The following is a 20,964-nucleotide window of genomic DNA, read 5'->3' as shown; positions in this document are numbered from 1 at the left end:
TATTGACTATCAAAATGGTCCTATTAATCAGCTGTGAAACTGTCTCATTCATATTTATGTCTCAATTAAAAAATATATATATATTATATGTACTCCATTGAAAGGCATGTCATGTTGGGCTGGACCCCAGTAAAGGTCATCCTAAGTTGCTTCTGATTCTTCACCATGCATAAGGTGCTGCAGTGAATAATCACAGTCCGGTTGCCCGTGTGTGCTGCTTTATCTAGAAGAGGAACTGCTGGGCAGTTAATAGATAATATCAGGTTGCTTGCCACACATGCTGCCCAGCTCACACTCCTGCCAGCAATAGTTGCAAAATCTTCCTTCTCCTAGTCACCAACAGTGTTTCCAGTTTTTGATAACTGCTGGTCCAACAGCTGAAAAAAATGGTCTCTTGGCATCATTCTGATTTATCATTCTCTTACTGTAGGTGAGTTTTAATATCTTCATATTTTTATTTTATTCATTAACATTTAGATTAATATTTTAATAAGATACTAAATATTCTCTTTGCTTAAATTATGTTAATTATTCTATTAGGTATTGGGCTGTTACTAAAGATTTCTTTATATATTAAATAAATTAAGCTATAGTATAGGATATAAGTGACAAATACTTATAATCTCATTTTTTTATTTTGGTTTGACTTTGCTTATGGTAGTTTTTGCACATAGGATTTTATTATTTTTTAATCAGTTTGATTAAATTTATTATTTATTTTTTTAATCAGACTTGAATTTTATATCATACTTACATGAACTCTAAGTTTATAAGCAGCTTAATGGTTTCATTTAGTACTTGACAGATGTCTTTTTAGATTAAAATACTTTGTCCTTTTGAAATTTATTTTTGTGTACAATATGAGATAAGGGTCCAGCTTCCCTCCCAATACCCACTCAGACAGCTCCCCACCCCTTACTGCAGGGTCCAGGGTTTAAAATGCCACCTTCACTGTGACCCCGATTCCCACATGCCTGCTTCTGCGTACTCCTTTTATCCCATTTTCCCATGCTTCAGTGCTGCCGGTTTTGGTTATCTTGGCAAATAGCACAACTCAGTATCTCATGGCGCTAGATCCCTCCTATTTCCCTTTTTCCTCTGGTTTTTCTAACACTGTTTAAGTTACTTTTCCATACACTTTTTTGGATCTGTTTTCCATATTGGAAAAGAATCTTGGTAGTATCTGCCTTGAGGCTCCATTGGGCTTAGAGATGAAGGTGGGGAGAACTGACCTTCAGCCCTGATCCCTTCTCTGAGTCCAGCACCCTGAATTCTAGTGGGGCGATGGGATGGTCCGCTCTTCACTTGGAGAGCTGCTGCGCCCTGCTCCCCCAGGTGCTCTGTCTAATCCTGAGAGCTTCAGTTATGGGGTGGAGATGCACGAAGCCTTCAAGAGGAGGGCCCTGACCCGTGACATCGCTGCTGAACAGAAAAAGGTGCAGGAAGCTGATCTAGTGATATTTCAGGTTGGTTTTTTTCTCCAGTTAATGTATCAAATCAGATGCACTCCCAGAAGTAGTATCAACATTGTTAGCACTCTCGCACTTAAACTAATTTGCGTAGCTAGTAAAGAGGGTCACACAGCCCTGATTACTCACTCACAATCCCCAGCTCCTAAGCAAAGGAATGAAGGGGTCTCTGTTCGCCCAGGGATCAGAGGACATTGGGATCACGTCTTTTGCTCCTGTTCGCAGTCCCAGTCGCTGCCATCATGTGTGCCAGGCCCTTGAGAGCCAGGGTTCTCTAGGGGGCATAGCCAGGTCACTTACGCCAAAGGCAACATCAGCCTTCAGTGCCCTGGTTTGTTTCCATCTTCTTGCTGATTGCCTCACACATGCCCACGTGTGCATGCGCACACACATGCATGCACATGCGCATGTGCCCCACCCCTTCTGTGTGTTCTTCCCCAGCTCCAGGAGTGCTGACTCCCTTCTCCCCAGCAGCGCTTGGCAGCCATGCAGCCCTGAGCCTGGCAGTCGAGTTAATGTGTGCTTTCAGGGTTCGGTGTGTTGACAGAAATGCAAGGTTAACCCAAAAGAAGGGGCACTTGTCATAGGCCCTGCTCACTGTGCGACTGGGCTCAGGGATGTGCACCCACAGCTGGAGCACCCCAGGAGCCTCGGCTCTCGCCCCATCCTGGGGACCCAGTGCCTTGGACCAGTATTGCTAAGCAAGGCATCGCAGCAACCCTGATCAACTCCCAGTTGCTAACAGCTCAGCTCAGACACAGAAGGTGCAGCTCCTTTTTATATACCCCTAACTTGTCCCCCTCAGTTGCTGCGGTCCCAAGGGCCACTGTCCTAGGCTGGGACGGTTTTCACTCTCCCTGGCTGCGCAGGACCCACATCCAGGGCTGGGCCTAGGGGATGCAGTGCCACTGGAATAGCGTCTAGGCGAGTGTCAGCTGCATCCACCCTGTCCACAGAGCACCTGAGGGCCCCCAGAGCTGGGAGGAGGAGAGGAGGGTGGCACACCTGGCTCGGAATCACCAGTGTTGTTTCTCCCCATGTGCCGCCCAGTTCCCGCTGTACTGGTTCAGCGTGCCAGCCATCATGAAGGGGTGGATGGACAGGGTGCTGTGCCAAGGCTTTGCCTTCGACGTCCCAGGATTCTATGACTCTGGCCTTCTCAAGGTGCGTGTTCCAGCACTGGGGGCGCTGTGGACAGCTGCAGGGGGTTCCAACTTCCTGCTCTAGTTTGCCTCACTCCTAAAGCAAGTTCTGACTGCTCCTGCCATGTTAGGTACAGGGATGAGTGTCATTTCTGAGCTCAGGCGCCTTCTATCTAGCGGGGAACTTGGGCACACACACAGCTAAGGGGGCTCAGGCTGGGTCAGACAAGGGATGGTGGGATGGTCAGCCTGGAGCCAGCGGGCAGGACATCTGCCCTGCATCCATCCCTGGCCTTGTCTGGGTTCGCCCTGGAGCTATGTGTACCTGCCAGGTGGAGCAAGGCAAGGGGACACCTGCCGGGTGGGGAGTCCTGTGCATGGGAGCCGCTAGATGCCCCATGTGCAGCAGTGTGAACTTCTTCCTGAAGTAATTTTGTGCTGAAATAAATGAGTTTTTGAGTTCTAAAGCCTCAGAAAAATAAATGCAGATGAAGAAAACAGCCAGAATTACCAAGGCTTGTCTTGGATGGTGATGACACTGCAACTTCTCAGTGGCCGCTGTCACCTCCTCCACCCCAGGGTCAGCTGAGGAGACCCCATCTGTGGCACCAAGCCTGCTAGAAGTCTGGGCTTGGTGGCACTTTTTAAGTGGTGGTCACCTCTGGAAGATGGGAGTGTTAACATCTGTGCAGCCTTGGAGGGATCTGACCTCAGGGTGTGCTTGTCTGGAGCCTACACTGACACGTTGGCTTTCTCCTGCGCAGAGGAAGTTAGCCCTCCTTTCCTTGACCACGGGAGGTGTAGCCAGCATGTACACGAAAGCCGGTGACAATGGAGACTTCCGGTACTTTCTGTGGCCGCTCCAGGTAAGAAGGCCGAGAGGCCCCGCCGTGCTGGCTGAGGAGCCGACAGCACGCGCCATCCTTTTCCGTGTCGTTACAGACTCAAGTAGCTTTTCCTTTAACTTTTCACATGGCAGCACAGTACTGGTCAGCCAGTGGGAAAAACATGCATTATAACTGCAGCCTTTGCTAGGTAGACCTAGGAGGGCACCAGCTGCTTTCAGGGGACTGGCATGGCACTAAGGCAGTGCTAGGTGTGTGCGTGCGTGCGTGTGTGTGTGTGCGCACGCGCAGGTGCATGTGTGTGCACCCGGGGCCTAAGGCTGGCTCCCTGCCAGAGCAGGTCTCAGCAGGCAGGGTGTCCACGTGCCACACTGGGGTGGAGATGAAAGGCAAGCTCCAGGGCAGGGACTAGAGGAGGCCCAGACCTAAGGCTAGGAGGGAGGTGAGGACAGGAGGGTGGTGTGTGGCCGCTTGTGAGCTTGCTTTATGCCTGTAGGTACCACCCATCTCCGGGTACCTGGTGCACGACCACAGCAAGCATAGCATGCTCAGAGCCTTGGGGTCAGCCCAGCACCACAGACAGAAAAGCACTGTGCCTTTCCTGTGAGCTCTGCAGGTTCACATTCCTTGCCCACCCACCTGCTGAGCTATTGGGTTTTTTTTTTAATTGATTTATCAGTACTGTGTATGCTAGTGAAATTAATCCTACTCTACTTTTCATAACAGTAACTTTTTAATCATATACATAGTATATATTTTTTCAAGGTCACTCCTTGCTTTTGTCACTGTTTTCTTTTAGTATTTATGAAGACTGTTGATTTTCAAATACTATTTTTGCACCAAAACCATTTTCTGATTTCCAGTAATAAAATCACATAGTTTGGGGAAGATCCCTGCAGAAGGTGGTTTGCGGGGCTCACCTGCTCCACCTGCCAGCATGGGGCAGGCCAGCACAGGCGTGAGCTCTAAGGACAGCCCAGGAGAGGAGGCCATAACTCACCAGCTTCCTTCCGCACAGCCTGTGGTCTGTGGCCTTTGCTTCCATTCTTGCTTTTTAAAGATCTTCCCTGTTTTTTAAGTTTGCACCGTGGTACAAGAACTTGACAAGTTATGCAATTCTGGGAAAGGCGGCCACACTCATGCTCACATAAGAAACAGGGCTGGGGTAGCGTTTGTCTCCCGATGTAGTCTGCAAACCAAACATTCTGCCAAATGCTTCTGTTTGCAAATTGTTCATAAACAAAAGCATTCATAAGCCAAGGTACCACTGTATTAAGGAAGAGGGAGACAATAGGAAAAATAAGAATAAAACATCAGCTCCCTTAATCTACTCCCTAGCAATTTAGTAACTTATTTATTTAACATAATTTGTTTTCTAATATCCTGTCCTAGTTAGTTTCTCATCCCTGGGACATAGTAGCCATCATCTACAACTTCAAAGAGGAGAGGCTTACTTTGGCTCACAGTTTGCAGAGGTTCCAGTTCATAATTGGCTGGCTCCCAGGCAGGGCAGCATGCAGTGGGGCCAGGCCGGGGAGGACAGCTCACAGCAGGGCATGAGGAAGCAGACAGCCCAAGGGAGAACACAAGCCTTCCAGGCCACGCCCCAGCAACCCGGCTTCACCTGCCCACATCACCGTTAGCCATACACTCACTCACTAGTGGCCTAACCCACCAATGAGCATCTCACCCCCGGGGCCAGTCTCCTTCCAAAAGCCCCACCTATGTGTACACGAGGCTTTGGGGGACACTGAGGTACAAACCCTAACCTGGCCCATATATATATTCCTAGACAGACACTTCTGTCAGGTTTGTTGTTTTTTTATATAAGTGGCATACCACAAACACTGCTTAAAATTTGTTTTCATTTAATAAAAACTCTGAGCAACCCCATAGTGGCAGACTATGGCTAGAGTAACCCTCCAGAGGGATAACGCAGAGTGTGGATGTGCCATAATTTGCCAGGGTCAAAACTGTTATGTTCAGTGGCAGAATCAGGGGTAACCTCCGTTTGTACATTGCAGCTACTTGAGTTCTTCCCCTCCTTAATGAAGCCCCATGCCCCAATTCTAGGGAAGTCTGCTGTTTTCACTTAACTTGTAGCCTTGAAGTTGTTCTGTGACTTCCTGAAAATTGGCTTCCTGCACTCCCCTTTAGTCATTTCGTCTAAGGATGCCTGTGGTGTGGCTTCTGACCTTTCTGTGTGGCTGTCCTTTCTGTATGGCTTTAGCACGGCACATTGCACTTCTGTGGATTTAAAGTCCTGGCCCCCCAGATCAGTTTTGCTCCTGAGTACTCATCAAAAGAAGAAAGAAAAGCAATGGTGGCCTCATGGGCACAGCGGCTGAAGAGCCTGTGGCAGGAGGAGCCCATCCAGTGCTCACCACCCTGGTACTTTGGGCAATGACACTGAGCCTGAGACCCACACATGTGCGGGAGAAGATGCTGTCATGAAACAAGGTTGCCACAGAGACAAGAGAAGAGTTCATGCTGTCTGAATGAGTCCAGCCAGGTCACATACACCAATACAGTAGCTTGTTCTCGTGGATTCTGTTGGCCAATCTTTGTGCAGCCAAGTTTTCTTTCTTTCTTTTTTACGTATTTAGTACAGTCTGCCAGGTCTACAGGGTCTCACTACGTAGACTGGACTCTTAGTGATTCTCCTGTTTTCAGCCTCCCAAGCGTACCACGCCCAGTCTCAATCACCCTCTCAGCGCACCCCAGGCATGGGGCCAGCATGACACACCAGGGATAAAACCCTGGCCATTGTGCTGTGCCTAAGCAGGTGCTTTAGTCCACTGAGCTATCTGGCTGGCCCCCAAGTTTTCTTTAGTGTTTGTCCAATATCTGTCTTACTATGTTCAATCTTCATGGCAGTTTTAATTTCTAGAGTTTTCTGGAGATGGAGCTAGATTTGTTCTTTTTCTGTTCGGTTGGTTTTTATTTCATGGCTCAACTTGGGAGTGTTTATACTTTTGTAGTAAAGTTTAATCCAATCACAGCTGTTTTAGCGCTCTTTGTACTTATTTCTTCTTTTTCTCTTTATGCTTCCATCATGACTGTGCAGCTTTCATCAAACAGCTAGTTCCCGTGTATTAACTGGTACCATCTGTTACCAGTTACAGTGAAACTCTCAGTGCCTAAGCCTGCTGGCCTCCTGTCACCATGTGCGTGGTCCTAGAACCTGACGGTTTCCTGGAGCGCAGGAGTGTGTGCAGGGAGGACGCTCCCTGAGTGCGAGTTTAAGGGTCAGCTGTGACCACCACCACCACCCTCACCCACCATCGCCGTATAATCCCTCTCGCTGTCATCACACTGCGGACAGAGTGGCCAACCGCACCCAGGGACCTTCTTCCTTAACACCCCAGCACCATCCCAGACCCCGGGCCCTCTCGCAGCTTCCTGTTAGAATGGCCCTCACCCCCCTGCGCCTGTGTCCTGTGCATCCTCGTCTCCCCTGGATCCTTCCACTCCCATTCATCTCTCCTTCAACTGCATTTCCGTCCGACGCTTCCACGTGACTGCTATCAAATGTTTCCAAACACATCTTTCTTCTGAGTCTTCAGAACTCTCTTCCAAATCTTCCCCACGAGCACACTGTCAGAGACTGTTTCTGCCCACTCTGGCTCAGGACCGGTTTTCTCTACTTTTGGCTCTGTTTAAAGGTTGTTCTCTTGTCTTTAGGTGATCTCGCCATGTCTTTTTTTTTTTTTAAGGACTTACTATGGAACTGTCTTCTGGGAGCCTCTTTTTTGAGCCCACCTCCTTTTTTTTTCAGAACCGGGAATTGAACTCAGGCCCTTGTGCTTGCCAGGAAAGCGCTTATTCTACTGAGCCATTTCCCTGTCCCTGGGCCCATCTTCTTGAATTCATTTCAGAAATATTTTCTTCAAAATCTCCCCACCTCCTGTTTTCTCCAGCATCTTTTTCATATAAATTCTTTCAGCGCTTGGATATCCATCTTACACGTGCTGAGGCACTCTGGAAATGCCACACTTTAGAAAGCCCCACCCTTCACAAAGCAGAGATGGTGCTGGGATTAGGGCAGTGCCAGTAGATCTGTGGATTAATCCAGCAATCACCCATCCTTAATCCCAGCACTGAACCAGGAATCAATCACAAACTCTAGATTCAGCCACCTCCAAAGAAGCCCTGTCTAAAAGTACCTGAAGCTTTGGGGGGACATCTAGACCCAAACCACACCAATGAACTACATGCAGTGCTCCCGGCTACGTGTTTTATGAACATGCACTGCAGATACAGTACCCCAGGAATCAGGTCATGTGTCATTTGAGCTCTTGACTCGTAATGGGAATTTCGCCAGCACACAGTCACGTTCCTCACAGGAACTTGGTGTGTGCACAAAACACACCCCAATTCCTCTTTCACCTACCTCCCTCCTCCCTGCTCCCTCTACCTCTTGGCCCTCTTCCGTTTTGCACAAGACCCATTTCCCTGTTTCCTGTCACCACAAGGATGAAAGTTAGGTGCTGATTTCTCCCAGCGTAAACTGGTAGTCTGTAAGAAGAACTTTATTATGCTCCCATTTTACAGACGGGGAAACAGTCACAGAACTGGAGTGGCTCGTCCAGCATCCCACCACGACAGCTGGGCGAGCCGGGGGCAAGGCAGGGCAGCCTGTCCCAAAGCCTGTGCTGTGGGCCGCTGGTGCTGAGGCACGCAGTGCGGGACACTGGAGCAGCAGTGGGCACAGCCACTTCTAGGAAGCGGCCCTCAAGGGCTCTGCTGGGGAATTCAGAGTAAGAACCCTAAAACCTGAGCTGCACTCCCCCAGTAAGGACTGCATGTTTTATGGGTCAGAGTCTTTTGCCAGTAGGTTAAAATCCTACCCACACTTTCTTTTTGTTCTGTGGCAAACAAGATATTTTGAAAAGCTTTGCAGCAGCAGAATTTGTAAATGCCAGATAAATCACAACAAACATACTTCTAAATGTATTACTGAGATTATAAGAAACTAAAGGAAATGTCTAAGCAACTTCCCCAAGCTCTTCACCCCACAGCAACAAAAAACAGTAGCTGCGAATAGAATAATGCCAAGTGTGGAGTCCCAGGCAGCCTCCAAAACCGGCTTAGGGGTTAAGATTGATAGCCCAAATCGTTTGATAATAACAATAAGCTTTTCTTCTGGATGGTTAACAGCCTAAGTTTGCAGACCAAATTAGAGAAAAAGGAGGGATACAAGGAAAGCCAACATTTTGGCCCTAGCCTTCTAAGGTCAATTAAGACTCAGGACATATGAGAACTTGTACTGTAACGTCATGTACCTCGGTAGTGTCCCAAATTTTCTGATCAAGGAGATTATGGGGCCAAAGAGGAAAGTGATCGATGACATAGAGTGGGCATAAGGAGAGTCACATGGGGAGAAGACACTCTCTCAGGCTTTCACAGAGAGCACATTGGCCAAGCAATGGCCGTGACTCATCCACATGGCTGACACTGACAAAGGTTCTACAATCTGAGGTACAGGATCTCAGGACAAATCCTGAGGGCATTTCACTGACCTTCTCAGACCCAAAAGCTACAACTCTTCTTGCATAGGTCTTGCTTTACCTTGGTCTTAACCATCCAGTAGAAAAGTATGAAGTCGAAATATAAGAAATAAAGCCATGCTTTTAAGTTGAGCTGTGGGGGACTCAGGTCAATAATTTCTGACATTGCCAGTTAAACAGAAGACCCAATGCTATTATGGACTACTGGACTCTTTTAGAATATTTTGCTGAGTTTACACACCTATAATATTCAATAACGGAACTTAGAAAAAATGGGGTATACCGATGAATGTCCATTTTGTATCTGTGTATTCAAAGAGGTTGGGATAGATATATAGTTGCATTCTCTTATTGAATAGAATGATTTGTTCTAATGGTGTTTGTAAATAGGATCACAAGTCCGCATCTTGTACAGCAATTAACCACTAAGAAGAATATATGCAGTGTATTATTTGTTGAAACTGTACTTCCGATTTGATTTGAAACTGTCTCATTGCTGTTTATCAATAAAACTTTGGAAAAAAAAAAAACAAAACAAAACCGGCTTAGGTACTTTTCTTATTGCCGGGACAAAACACCTGACACCCCAAGTGAAAGAAGAAAGGTTTTCTTTGGCTCAACATTCGCAGGGATTTCAGTCCTTAGCTGGTTGGCTCCAAGGCAGGGTGGCACGGCAAAGAGAATTGCAGAGGAACATGCATGACGTGGAAGAGCAGAAGGAGCAAGCCTTCCGTGACGTGGAAGAGCAGAAGGAGCCAGCCTTCCCTTCCCTTCTCATCTTTATTGGGATAGTGCTGCCATATCCAGGGTGGGCCCTCCCCTCCCATTACCCGCACCCAGAAATATGCTAAGCCAATCAAGGGACTAATGTAGTCATCATCTCTCAATCCAGAGTCACATGCCCTGGATCCAGCCACCTGTGCACACCAGCCTTTGGGGGTAACACCTAGATTCAGCTACAGCAGGGTCTAATGCTAAGACTACCCTAGGAACATGGAGGGAGACCAGACAGACTGTGGGTACGTGTTGGGTAACTGGGCTGGGACCCTGCATGAGGCTCGGCCTCCATGAAAGGTGTGTGGAAAAAGACATCTGCTGTTAGAAGGAGACAGGCAGGTAACCTATTTCCTTGTCACTCTGGATGGAAAAGCCTCCTGGACCACAGAATCTTTGATTGGACTTTATTATACCCCCATTTAGAATCTACAGAAATGAAATGACTCCAAGTGATAACAACCCTTGGTACTGGAAAAAGTAAACACAAATTCTCTCTGGAGGGAAACATCCCGTAACTGTCAGGAGCCCATCTGACTAAGACCAACTGAATACAGGCCCACATCCTGACTGAATAAGTAAAGCCACCAACATTAGCTTTAATCACCCATGGGCTTCAAATATTGGCATTATAAGCTGTGTAACCAAATAGTTGTGTATAAACTAAATACACCCATGTTTAAAATGTTCAATGACTTCAAAAATGGCAAGACAAATCTGAAAACTGAACAGAGCTTCCAGGATGGAAGTGCATACATACGGCAACTAAACACTGTGACTAGGTTAAATATTATATTAGACATAGATGAAGAGAAAATTGATGAACTGAGTAAGATTTGAACAAATGAAGTGGAAATCCAGATTAAGCAGCATAGGGAATGAAATAAAATAATGTAATCTGATTTTAATTGGAGTTCTAGACTAAGGAAATTGGTTGGTTGCCGTGTTTCAAAGCGCTAAGACTTTCTCAGCACTCGTAGTAGACACTAGTTCTCAGCCACTTGCTACAGCAGTAGTCTCAACCAGAGCAGATGAATCTACTATGCGAACAGAGCAAGGTAAAACTGGAAAGCAAAACATGGGGAAAACCACGTAGATCACAGACTAAGTGCCTGTTTAAGCAAGTACAGGGACCAGGACTGGATCCCAAGCACCACACTGCACTGACCCCACCCCGGGTGCACTGAGCTGGCCACCAAGACTGGGCATGGTGACGCAGGCCTGTAATCCCAGAGCTGGGAAGACTGAAAACAGGAGGATCAGTGAGAGTCCAAGCTGCACAGTGCGACCCTGCACCAAATACATTAAACACACACAGACACACACACACACACACACACACACACACACACAGTAGATCAACTATAACAGAATAATAGTTTAACTGACAACAGGTTTCCCAGGAGCAACAGGAGAACAAAAAAGGAATAATAATAGCAACAGTAACAGTATTATCGATGTGTGACAAAAAGGGACAACTATAAATGTGGATTTTCTTTTCAAGTATCAGAGTAAAATAAAGACATTTTAAAAATCAAGCAGGTGTGATGGAATAACCTGTAATCCCAGCACTTCAGAGTCTGAGGCAAGAGGATCACCATGAATTCAAAGCCAGCTGGCTGCAGGATAGTGAGTTCGAGGCCAGCCTTGTGGGATATACTTCAAACAGTATTTGGAAAGATACTTATATCCTGGAATGCTCATTAGCAAAGGAGACTGAAAATCCAGATGAGGGACACCAGGAGGGAGCCTGAGAACACACACAAATGAGTAACAGCACAGTGTCCCAGCAGTGCACACCCACCAGCCTAGCAGGCGTCTTCACGGTAGACAGCACAAAGTGTTCCTGGGAAGGACGGTGAGGGAGAATTCACGCATCTTACTGCTCAGGAAGAATATAATTAACAGGTACACACATCGAGATGTATATATTTTATAACTTAAAAGCTGCCTGAATAAAAACAAGTTACAGGATATCCCTTACTAAGAATAAAAAGATGCCAAGAAAGTCACTCAGGGATACATACTTAGGTGGTAAAATTATAATTAAACATTCATAGTAATGTGATGATGGGAGGGGTTCCCAGGCCTTTGAAGGAATCATTCGTGCCCTGCATCTCAGAGCTAGGGGTAGGTGCTCAGGCATTCACTGTACTGCCCTTAGTCTCATTTATGTAACATTTATTTTCATACAAGTGAAACTGTGATAAGTAACAATTCTAGGTGAGTATGGTTTTTATTTTTTAGTGCCTCAAGCATCCTAAAAATACAGGACACCACTGACCTCCCACTCCTAGCTAGGAACTGTTTTAGACATCTGTTGGAATGGCAGCAACCACACCAGGGTATGCGCTTCTGGGACAGTGGCCCAGTGACCCTGACCAGGGCCCTCGTGCGCTCCCTCTGGTGGTCAGGAGGACTCCAAAGCACCAAGGGCATGTCCATCCCAGTGGCAGATGTCCACTGACCGAGTCATGCAGTGTCACGTGGTGACACCCAAATGACAAGGTCATAAGAACAAGGGTAGAGGGTAGGTCAGACTTTCCAGTTTGCTCACATTGTCAAGTTTGGAAGCAAATAACCTTAAAAATCCCAGAGGTTCTTGAGCAATTCAGAGTATAAGAGGAGAGCTCAGCTGCTGAGGCCATTTGAAGACCCCAAGATTCATTGGAGGACAATGATGGTTTTGATCCCCAAGCTGGCGCTGCCCGTGACTCCTGCCTGGCTATCTTCAGTGTGCTGTCACCGGCGCACAGCCAGCAGGGGGCAGCAGGGAGCACCCCAGGGACCATTCTTGCAGAGGGGTTTTGCCTCTGGTGGGGGAAATGCTCCTCTCCTTTACCAAAGTGTACCCTGGAAAAAGAGATTTTAACTGAAAAAATGTCTACATCTTTCAAGGGATATTCCTTTTGTAATCCTCCAAAGTGCAGCCATAAAGAAAATCTTCAAGGGCAAAAAGAAGGGAAAAGCTAAGGGCCTTGGAAATTAGGATGAAAACAGTTAATGTGCTTGACAGAGGACCTGACAGGTCACTATGCAAGGACCACGTGCCATCTTCGCTCTTTAGGGCCTGAGAGCCATCCCACACCTAGCGTTTATCATGTTAAGTGTGGTTGTCCAGGCTGGCGCATCAGCACTCAGACTTCACTGCAGTCCTGTCTAGCAGAGGGTGTTCACCATTCAGTTCATTTGAAAAGTGAGGCATGAATGGGTTAGGGAAAAACTGGCTCCGCACAGCAAAGTTGGGCCAAACAAAAGCAGAAAGGCGAAAAAGAGCAAAAATAAAAGTGCACTGTGGTCTAGAAAATAGAGAGTGGCCTATCCTGAAGAGTCATGGCGCCAGGCTCCTCAGGGGTTGTGTGTCCTGATCCATCATCCACGTCTTGTGGGAGCCCATGACACGCTCCATTCACGGGGTCCTGGGAGTTATCTGCATTGCCCTGGGGTCCTATAATGTAGGTCTCACGACTTCCCCAGGCAACTTTGCCATGTCCTACTCTATCATTCCCTGAGAGACAGAAATCCCATAATTTTTAAGGGGTGCTGAAGGAGTAGCAGTTTCTGTCCTCTACAGCTTCTCTAAGGAGGAAGGAGCTGAGGGCGCTGTTAACAACACCACGGACGGGGTAATTTCTAATGAGCAGACGTTTATTTGGCCCTGGCTGTGGAAGCTGGAAAGTCCAAGAGTGAGGGGCTGGCTGGAAGGGAGAGGGGTCCTTCTTGCCGTGTTATCCCATGCTGAGACAGAGGGGGGCACTGAGCTTGTCTTACATGAAACCCTGTCCTGTGGAAAGGGCGTTAACCTCTTCACCGGTAAACCCATTACAGCAGTACCTCTATGGCCCGCCCCAACCCTTCCCATTCAGCCCCAACTCCTTGTTTGGGATCAAGTTTCCAACACATGAATTTTGGAAGAGACATTCGAGCCACAGCAGCCAGCGCACTTGCGCCTTGAGACTTACTCATGATGTGGTCGTCTCTTACCTGGCTACCTAGCTGCCAACCTTCTGCTTTTCTGCATTGGATTACCAAAGGGTTTCTCGTTAACACAAGTCCATGAATGCTATGAGCTAACTTCCCAGGATGAAAGCTTTCCACCTTTGCTTACAGCTTCCAGTAATGTCCAAATTTCTTATGGTAGAAAGCAAGACCTTTCAGGATATGGCCGCACTTACCCTCCAGTCTGTTTTCTTTTCACAGCTCCCACAAACTCGAGTATCTACCCTGGCACACACACACCCCCATAGCTGAGCAGAGAGCCATCAGATCGGTGGAAGCCTTTGTCTGCAATGACCTTATTCTTCCTACCCACCCCCAGACTCTTCTCTCTGGAAAATCCTAGGAACCCTACAAAATTAAGTTCAAGAATATCCTGTCTGGGGTCATCCCAAGCCCTTCCAACAAAGCCAATGTGCCGCCCTTACTGGTGCCACTTGGTATGTACACTAAATACCTGGATCCCTGCATCTTACTCTAATGGTCGATTGTGAAAGACACTGGTGGGCATCTGTTTGCCAAGGGTCACTAGATGAGACTGCTGGCTGAGTCTGCAGCCCCTCTTCCACATTACACCACCTGTTTTCTTTTTACCCACTTGTTCCCTCCAATATACCACGCACATCATGCAAATGGAAAAGGGCTGGAAACCACGTGGGCCCAGCACACACAGGCGCTCCATGAACAGGTACAGGATAAACGGGGCAAGACTGTTCCACCCCAGCTCATGGGCAGAGCTGATGGTCTCTGACTGGCTCGGGCTGTCCCTGGCTTTGGGGATGAAGACATCTGGAGGTAGCATACTCCTCCATAGGGGTTGCAGCACCCCCATAGGAAGTAAGCAAGTGCTCACTGCCCTGAAGTCTTGCACCAACCTCCATTGCCTGATTTGCTTGGAATAACAAAGACAGGAACATTTCAAGGGTTGAGTTTTCTAAATGTCCTAGCTAAGATTGTTCCTCCACTCATTTGTGCAGTTGGGTTAGCTTCTCCTTAGTAAGGGGCTATTTATCTACCTAAACAGGTGCCTCGGTTTCCCACTGTAAAGGCAGAGCTGTTTGGGGAGCTGAGGTATCAATAGCTCTTGTCAAAAAAACCTGCTGCCATCGGATACCATACCTGCTGTTCTTAGGTATGGTGCTATCAGCTCTGATTTCTTTTAAGTTCTTCCTAGTCCTTCGTCCTTTGTCTTCATGATATCCCATTTTAATCATCATTTGTCTAATTTTAAGAACTCAATATAATTTCAGAATTGGAATCTGTTTAATTTTAAAATCAGAATCACTAGTCAATATTAATTTCCACTTTTGTAACAAATCTCTTCCCCACAAATTGACTAGAATAGGTGCCACATATGGTAAAAAGAAATCCTTTTATGGCCCCTCACAAGGCATGGGTGAGGTGCTTTGTGGGACCCCAGTCCTGTCAAGGAGGCAGGGCCTGTTGTGTTGGTCCTGGGTGGGCCACTCTTCTCATGCAAGTACAGAAACATGCCCACCGGTGCCTAGTAAGGCTTCAAAGCCTTTTCCATCCACCTTTACATGACTCACCAGTTTGTTTTCAGTCACTTCCTGTGTAGAATCAATTTCCCTTTGTAGTCTGCTCCGAGCGTCTTGCTCCTTCACAAGCTGTCTGTATTTAACAAAAGTAGGCTGATCTGTAGGTAACAAAGCAGCTGGGCCACATATTCTCCCTGTCCAGAAACCCAGGGGCCCCTACCACATGCAAAAACTGTATCTCACCTCAACAATCACGTCAGTCACACTAGGTACAACAGTTACTCCTTTTAAATTTAGATCAGCATTCCTAGTACCAGACCAACTGTCCCCTCAGGCAGGGGACCCCCGAATTCCTGTGAGAATTGGGGAATGTTTGTCACCTCTGATCAGGGTGACTCTGCAAGTTGCAGGAAGATCTAATCCTGCACTTTGTATTGCTCCTTCGTGAGGAAGTTAACCTCTCTGAGGGTGGGGGGCATTTGTGAAGCTGCTGGATCTGCTGATGTGTTTACACTGGGTATAGCTGACTGATACACAGGTTGTGCTTCTCTACTGTTTGCCCGGCCTGAGGACAGGCTGACATCTGTTTTATTTTGGGTTTTTTTCCAAAGATGTACTATTCTTATGGAGTTTAGAATGACTAAATGCTTGGCCCAGTGCTTCCCTTTTCAGCATCTCAGACAGGGTCCAGGAATAGGACCTACGCCCCTACATCACAGGCATTTTTCTTTGACCTGCCTCAACCATGGTCTTTGTCCTACTATATCCAGCCAGAACTGTACAATTTTTTCTAACATGTCCCATATTTCCAGTTAAAACATTTTATATTAGCCTCTTATGCACTGGCAAAACCAGCCATAACCTGAGCCATCGTAGTCGTCTTATATAATTCGGTTCCAAAAGCCTGACACGCCTGAGTATGTGTTGTTAAATCATGCACTGATTTTACGGGATCTGGAGCTTGTTTTCATCCCAGAGGGCATCTGCACATGCCATCAGCAGAATGAAAATGGCCGCAGCTTTCCTGTTGGGAGCCTGTCTGTGAACTGCTGCTCGGAACTTGGCCACAAATTGAGTAAATGCTTTCTTAGCGCCTTACAGGATGTGCATAAAGGACTGCAGGGGGCGCTCTCCTCTCCAGCAGCTGAGCAGGCCGCCTAGTAATCTGCCAGCTGTTCTTCAGGACACTCGGTCTGTCCTGGGGATGCCCACTGGCCTGTCCCAGAAAGCATTTCCTCATTTATTTCTGGACATGATTAAGACCCATTCTGCTTACAGACGCCTGCTCAGAAACAAGATTTTTTAACTGTACATTGGGGTGGCTTCTAGTTTGTGATTGATTGATTTTTTTTCTCCATAATTTTATTGAGAGACAAATAGCAATGAGACAGTTTCAAATCAAATTGGTAGGACAGTTTCAATAATTAACACATTGCATACTCTCTTCCCAGTGGTTATTTGCTGTACAAGATGCAGATACATTATTTACAAACACCATTAGAACAAATCCCTCAAAAAAAAAGAACAAATCCCTCTATTAAGAGAATGTAACTAACTATATATCTATCCTAATAATGTTGAATATACAGATACAAAATGGACATTCATCTGTATCCCCTTGTTTAGTTCCATCATTTAAATATTATAGGTGTGTGAACTCAGCAAAAAATTCTAAAAGAGTCCTGTAGTCCATAATAGTACTGGGTCTTCTGCTTCACAGGCAATGTCAGAAATTGTTGACCTGAGTCCCCTACGGCTCAACATATACTTCTTATACTTCATTTTTATACTTTTCTGCTGGATGGTTAAGACCAAGATAAAGCAGGACCTATGCAACAAGAGTTGTAGCTTTTGGGTCTGATAAGGTCAGTCAAATCCCCTCAGGATTTATCCTGAGATCCTGTACCTCAGATTGAAGATCCTTTGTCAGTGTCAGCCATGTGGATGAGTCATGGCCATTGCTTGGCCAATGTGCGCTCTGTGAAAGCCTGAGAGAATGTTTTCCCTCCATGTGACTCTCCTTAGGCACACTCTACATCATCGATCACTTCCCTCTTTGGCCCCATAATCTCCTTGATCAGAAAATTTGGGACACTACTGAGGTACATGACGTTACAGTACAAGTTCTCCTATGTCCTGAGTCTTAATTGACCTTGGAAGGCTAGGGCCAAAATGTTGGCTTTCCTTGCGGCCCTCCTTTTTCCCTAATTTTGGTCTGCAAACTTAGGTTGTTAACCCTCCAGTTGTGCTTGATTTATGATCCAATGCTGGGATTACGGGGTGAGTGCTACACCTGCCCTGCGGCGGAGAGCCTGGGTATGACCACCGGGCGGGAGCGGCCTGCTCTTGCCTCTGCTGCTGCTGAGCTGCTCTCCCCCTTCGCTCTCTGCTCTTCTGCCGCCATGAACAGCAGCCCTGTGCCCTGCCACTCTGCCTTGGAGCCAGCCACCAACTGTGAGCTAAATAAACCTTTCCTTTCTTATTTTTGGGGGTGAGGTATTTTGTCCCAGCAACAAGAGAAAAGTAACTGAGACAACATTAAAAAGAAGAAATTGAGCACGAGACAGAAATGTTGGTGTTAGATGTTTGATATCATGAGGTATCAGTTAATACGTATCCAAAAAATTTTGTAAAAGTCCCACTGGAAACGGACTTTGAATTCCAGTGTTAATCATATTTTGAGGACTTTTTTAGCAGTTATAATTCAAAAGGCATAGGAATCAAAATCTCTTTGTCATTAGTATTTCTGCGAGTTCTACCTAGGAAGCAAGAAGAGGTACCACTGAGTTCCCCTTTTGCCACTTCTTCTCTCCTTAAAGTCTATAAGGGTTTTTTTTTTTTTTCTTTTGGGGGGTGGCGACTGGGAATTGAACTCAGGACCTTGCACTTGCCAGGCAGGCGCTTGTGCAACTGAGCTATAACCCAGCCCCAGCTATCAGTTTCTGAATAGAGCCATATGAGACATTTTTCCCAAGGCTCTGGCTCCTGCCTGTGAGGCGGCCCCTTTAAGGACTGCTTTGGCAGCAGAGGCCTCTGCTGCGAGCTGTTTTGTTTCCTCTGTATCTGAAGTAGAAGCTGCGGCCTGTGAGCTCTGCAGTGGACTCAAAACTGAAGGAACCAGGTTCCGAGCTGAGAAGGTCTCAGGAGAAGTGAGCTTTCCTCTACTATATGCTTAAGTCTTTTCCAACTCTTTCCCCATTATCACTCTCTGCAGTGCCTATCTGAGGAAGCCAAGGATTATACTTGGTTACCTCCTGTAATATTTTGTTAGGTCTTGTTAGCACACGAGTGCCTGAGCATTTGAGCGGGCCTTGGGGCAGCTGCATGTATCTTTGCTCCTTGGCTGAAAACTTGGGGCTCATTTTACTCCCTGATAGAACAGCTTGCCTGCAACGGGAAGACTCACCCTTGAATGCTTCTCTTCCGTCTCCTCTCCAGCTGTCCCCAGTGAAGTTTCTTCCTGGGAAGGCAAGGCACTTCCTGTGAGTAAGCAGCCTTAATCAGGCTAAGAAGTCCCAGTCCAAGGATTTTAATTGGTGTTCTGGGCACCAATTATTGCAGACTGACCAAGCCAGCAACCTCCCAAACAAGTAGATGGTAAAGTCTTAAAAATGAGACAACATGATTTTAGGGCTCCAAGAGGATCAAAACCCTCTAGCAGACGTCAAGATTCTCTGGGGCTAGGACAAAGAACTTCTTTGGCTGGCCCATATATATTTGGTTTTCAAACAATGGAAGGGGATACTGAGGAAAGTGGGAGCCTGAGCCGGACCTTGGGAGGCAGTACAAAGACTTCTCTAAGTAGTAAATTACGCTCATTAGGAGACTGTCTTCTCTCCAGGCTGACACCTGCAATTACAGTCTCTGTTTAGTTAACTGGGCTGGAGCCACGCTTCCCAGCTGTGGCCCCATCCTGTCCTTTGAGGTGGCAGGGCCTCACAGACCCCCACAGGCCTCACAGAGGTTCACTTACGATGAATCCACTGTGCATCTCCCGACAGGGGCCTAGGCCTAGGACAGACTCACAAGCACACAGACAGTCAGCTGGTTAATTTTAAATCCTGCTCAGAGCTGCTTCACGGTGGCCTCCATTGTCCAGGCACACATGGCAACCTGCGAGTCCTCAGCTACGCTGCAGACACATGAGGGACTCAGGAGGGACAGGAAGGAGGCGGCTGAGAAGCTAAGCCGGTGAGGTTTCAGGTTTTGCTTCTCACTTATCAAAAATGTTTACTATAGCTAAATGTAATACAAGCCAGCTGTCTTCTGATTGCAGCGTAATAGATGTACCACATACAGCTAGTAAATACATCAAGAAATGGTGCTCATGAGCCTATTTCTGTTCAGAAAATGACACTGCAATAGGCAGGACCACATGCTTCAAATGACAAGTCTCAGCTGGGCATGCTGATGCATACCTGTAATCCCAGTATCCTGGGAGGCTGAGGCAGGACTGTAAGTTTGCACCAAGCCTGGGCCACTTAGTGAGACTAGGGCTGGACACGTAGCTCAGTGTGAAGGCCCAATTTTAACTGCCAGTCCTAGGGGAAAATATCAGTCTTTGGGCTAAATACAGTGGGAGGACTTTCCGTCCAGTGTGGTGGGGTTCCAGGATGCCTTCTGTGTCAACGCTGCTCCTTCCAGAGCCCTGGCTTCGGGCCTGCGGGGGGCCTGCCATCACTATACCAGGACTGTCTAGGCCATTCTGGCAGAACAGGCCACAGGCCCCACGGGTCCAGGTAATTCCAGGAAAATCCTCACAATCTTCATTTCTCATGAGCATTTTCACATCCTCCTTTAATAGAAACAGAAACAGCCTGTAAATTTACCAGTGGCCCAAAGGAGCAAGCTCTTTTCCAGGGTGCTGATCCCCGGGTGACTTGCTGCACCTGAGTGAGGCCCGTGGCTCCAGGCTGAGTTCTGTGTATAGCCCAGGAGCAACGGATGGGCTCCGGCGGTGCTCTGGAATCCAGAGAAGCTGGCGGTGCAGCTCAGGGGTAGAGCACTTGCCTGGCACCCACAGGCCTTGCAGTAAACTAATGCAGAGCAGGCATGAGGCCTACCAACTTGTTCCTGATACCTGTAATACCAGAAGACCCCGCTGTGTATTTGCTGCCCCCTGGTGGAAGATTCTGGGGAGAGTCTTGGGTTTGGAATTTGCATCTTCCAGGAGCTGTGTCCTCCACTGCAGCTGGGGTGAATGGGTGAGTGCTTTCACATGTCTCTGGCCCCTCCGGGGCTGTTTCTGGACACCTGCACCTGAAGCTTGACTTGTTTCTTTCATGGAACACCAATAACGCCGCTAACACTGACAGAATGCTCACTCTGTTCTGCACTGTGGGGCCTACTTTATATGAAGTGTGTCATTCAGTCCTCACTAGCCATCAGCAACAGGTCGTGTGCCTCTAATCTAAAAATATGAAACCCCAAACCTGAAACTCTTTAAACACCAACATGCCACAAGTGGAAAAGCCCATACCTGACCTTATTAAACAGAACGCACTCAAAACACAAGCACCAGGTCCTGCTTTACCTTGGTCTTAACCATCCAGCAGAAAAGTATGAAGACGAAATTATAAGAAATAAAGCCATGCTGTTATGTTGAGCTGTGGGGGACTCAGGTCAATAATTTCTGACATTGCCAGTTAACAGAAGACCCAATGCTATTATGGGCTACTGGACTCTTTTAGAATATTTTGCTGAGTTTACACACCTATAATATTCAATAA

General features: G+C 47.1%; 2 protein-coding genes across 4 annotated transcripts in view; one reads left to right on the top strand and one right to left on the bottom strand.

Moving 5' to 3' along the window:
- Positions 1 to 6,089, top strand: part of Nqo2 (N-ribosyldihydronicotinamide:quinone reductase 2) — a 13,754-nt gene extending 7,665 nt beyond the window's left edge. For 2 of the 3 annotated variants that reach the window (XM_023712140.1, XM_004628393.2), the window contains 4 exons: positions 1,336 to 1,466; positions 2,520 to 2,633; positions 3,376 to 3,477; positions 5,687 to 6,089. In XM_023712140.1, coding sequence (XP_023567908.1) covers positions 1,336 to 1,466; positions 2,520 to 2,633; positions 3,376 to 3,477; positions 5,687 to 5,863 — 524 coding nt within the window. In that variant the 3' untranslated portion in view covers positions 5,864 to 6,089. The remainder of the gene's footprint in view (positions 1 to 1,335; positions 1,467 to 2,519; positions 2,634 to 3,375; positions 3,478 to 5,686) is intronic. The other variant, XM_023712141.1, reaches the window with a different exon arrangement.
- LOC101591069 (serpin B6) overlaps positions 1 to 20,964 on the bottom strand; it is a 77,830-nt gene that overhangs the window by 48,546 nt on the left and 8,320 nt on the right. Inside the window, exon 2 of the mRNA XM_023712137.1 lies at positions 18,642 to 18,695. The gene's annotated coding sequence lies outside the window, so the exon portion shown is untranslated. The remainder of the gene's footprint in view (positions 1 to 18,641; positions 18,696 to 20,964) is intronic.

The sequence above is a fragment of the Octodon degus genome, unplaced genomic scaffold (assembly GCF_000260255.1).
Source record: "Octodon degus isolate 3935 unplaced genomic scaffold, OctDeg1.0 scaffold00023, whole genome shotgun sequence".
Lineage (NCBI taxonomy): Eukaryota > Metazoa > Chordata > Mammalia > Rodentia > Octodontidae > Octodon > Octodon degus.
This window is presented reverse-complemented; position numbering and strand designations above follow the sequence as displayed.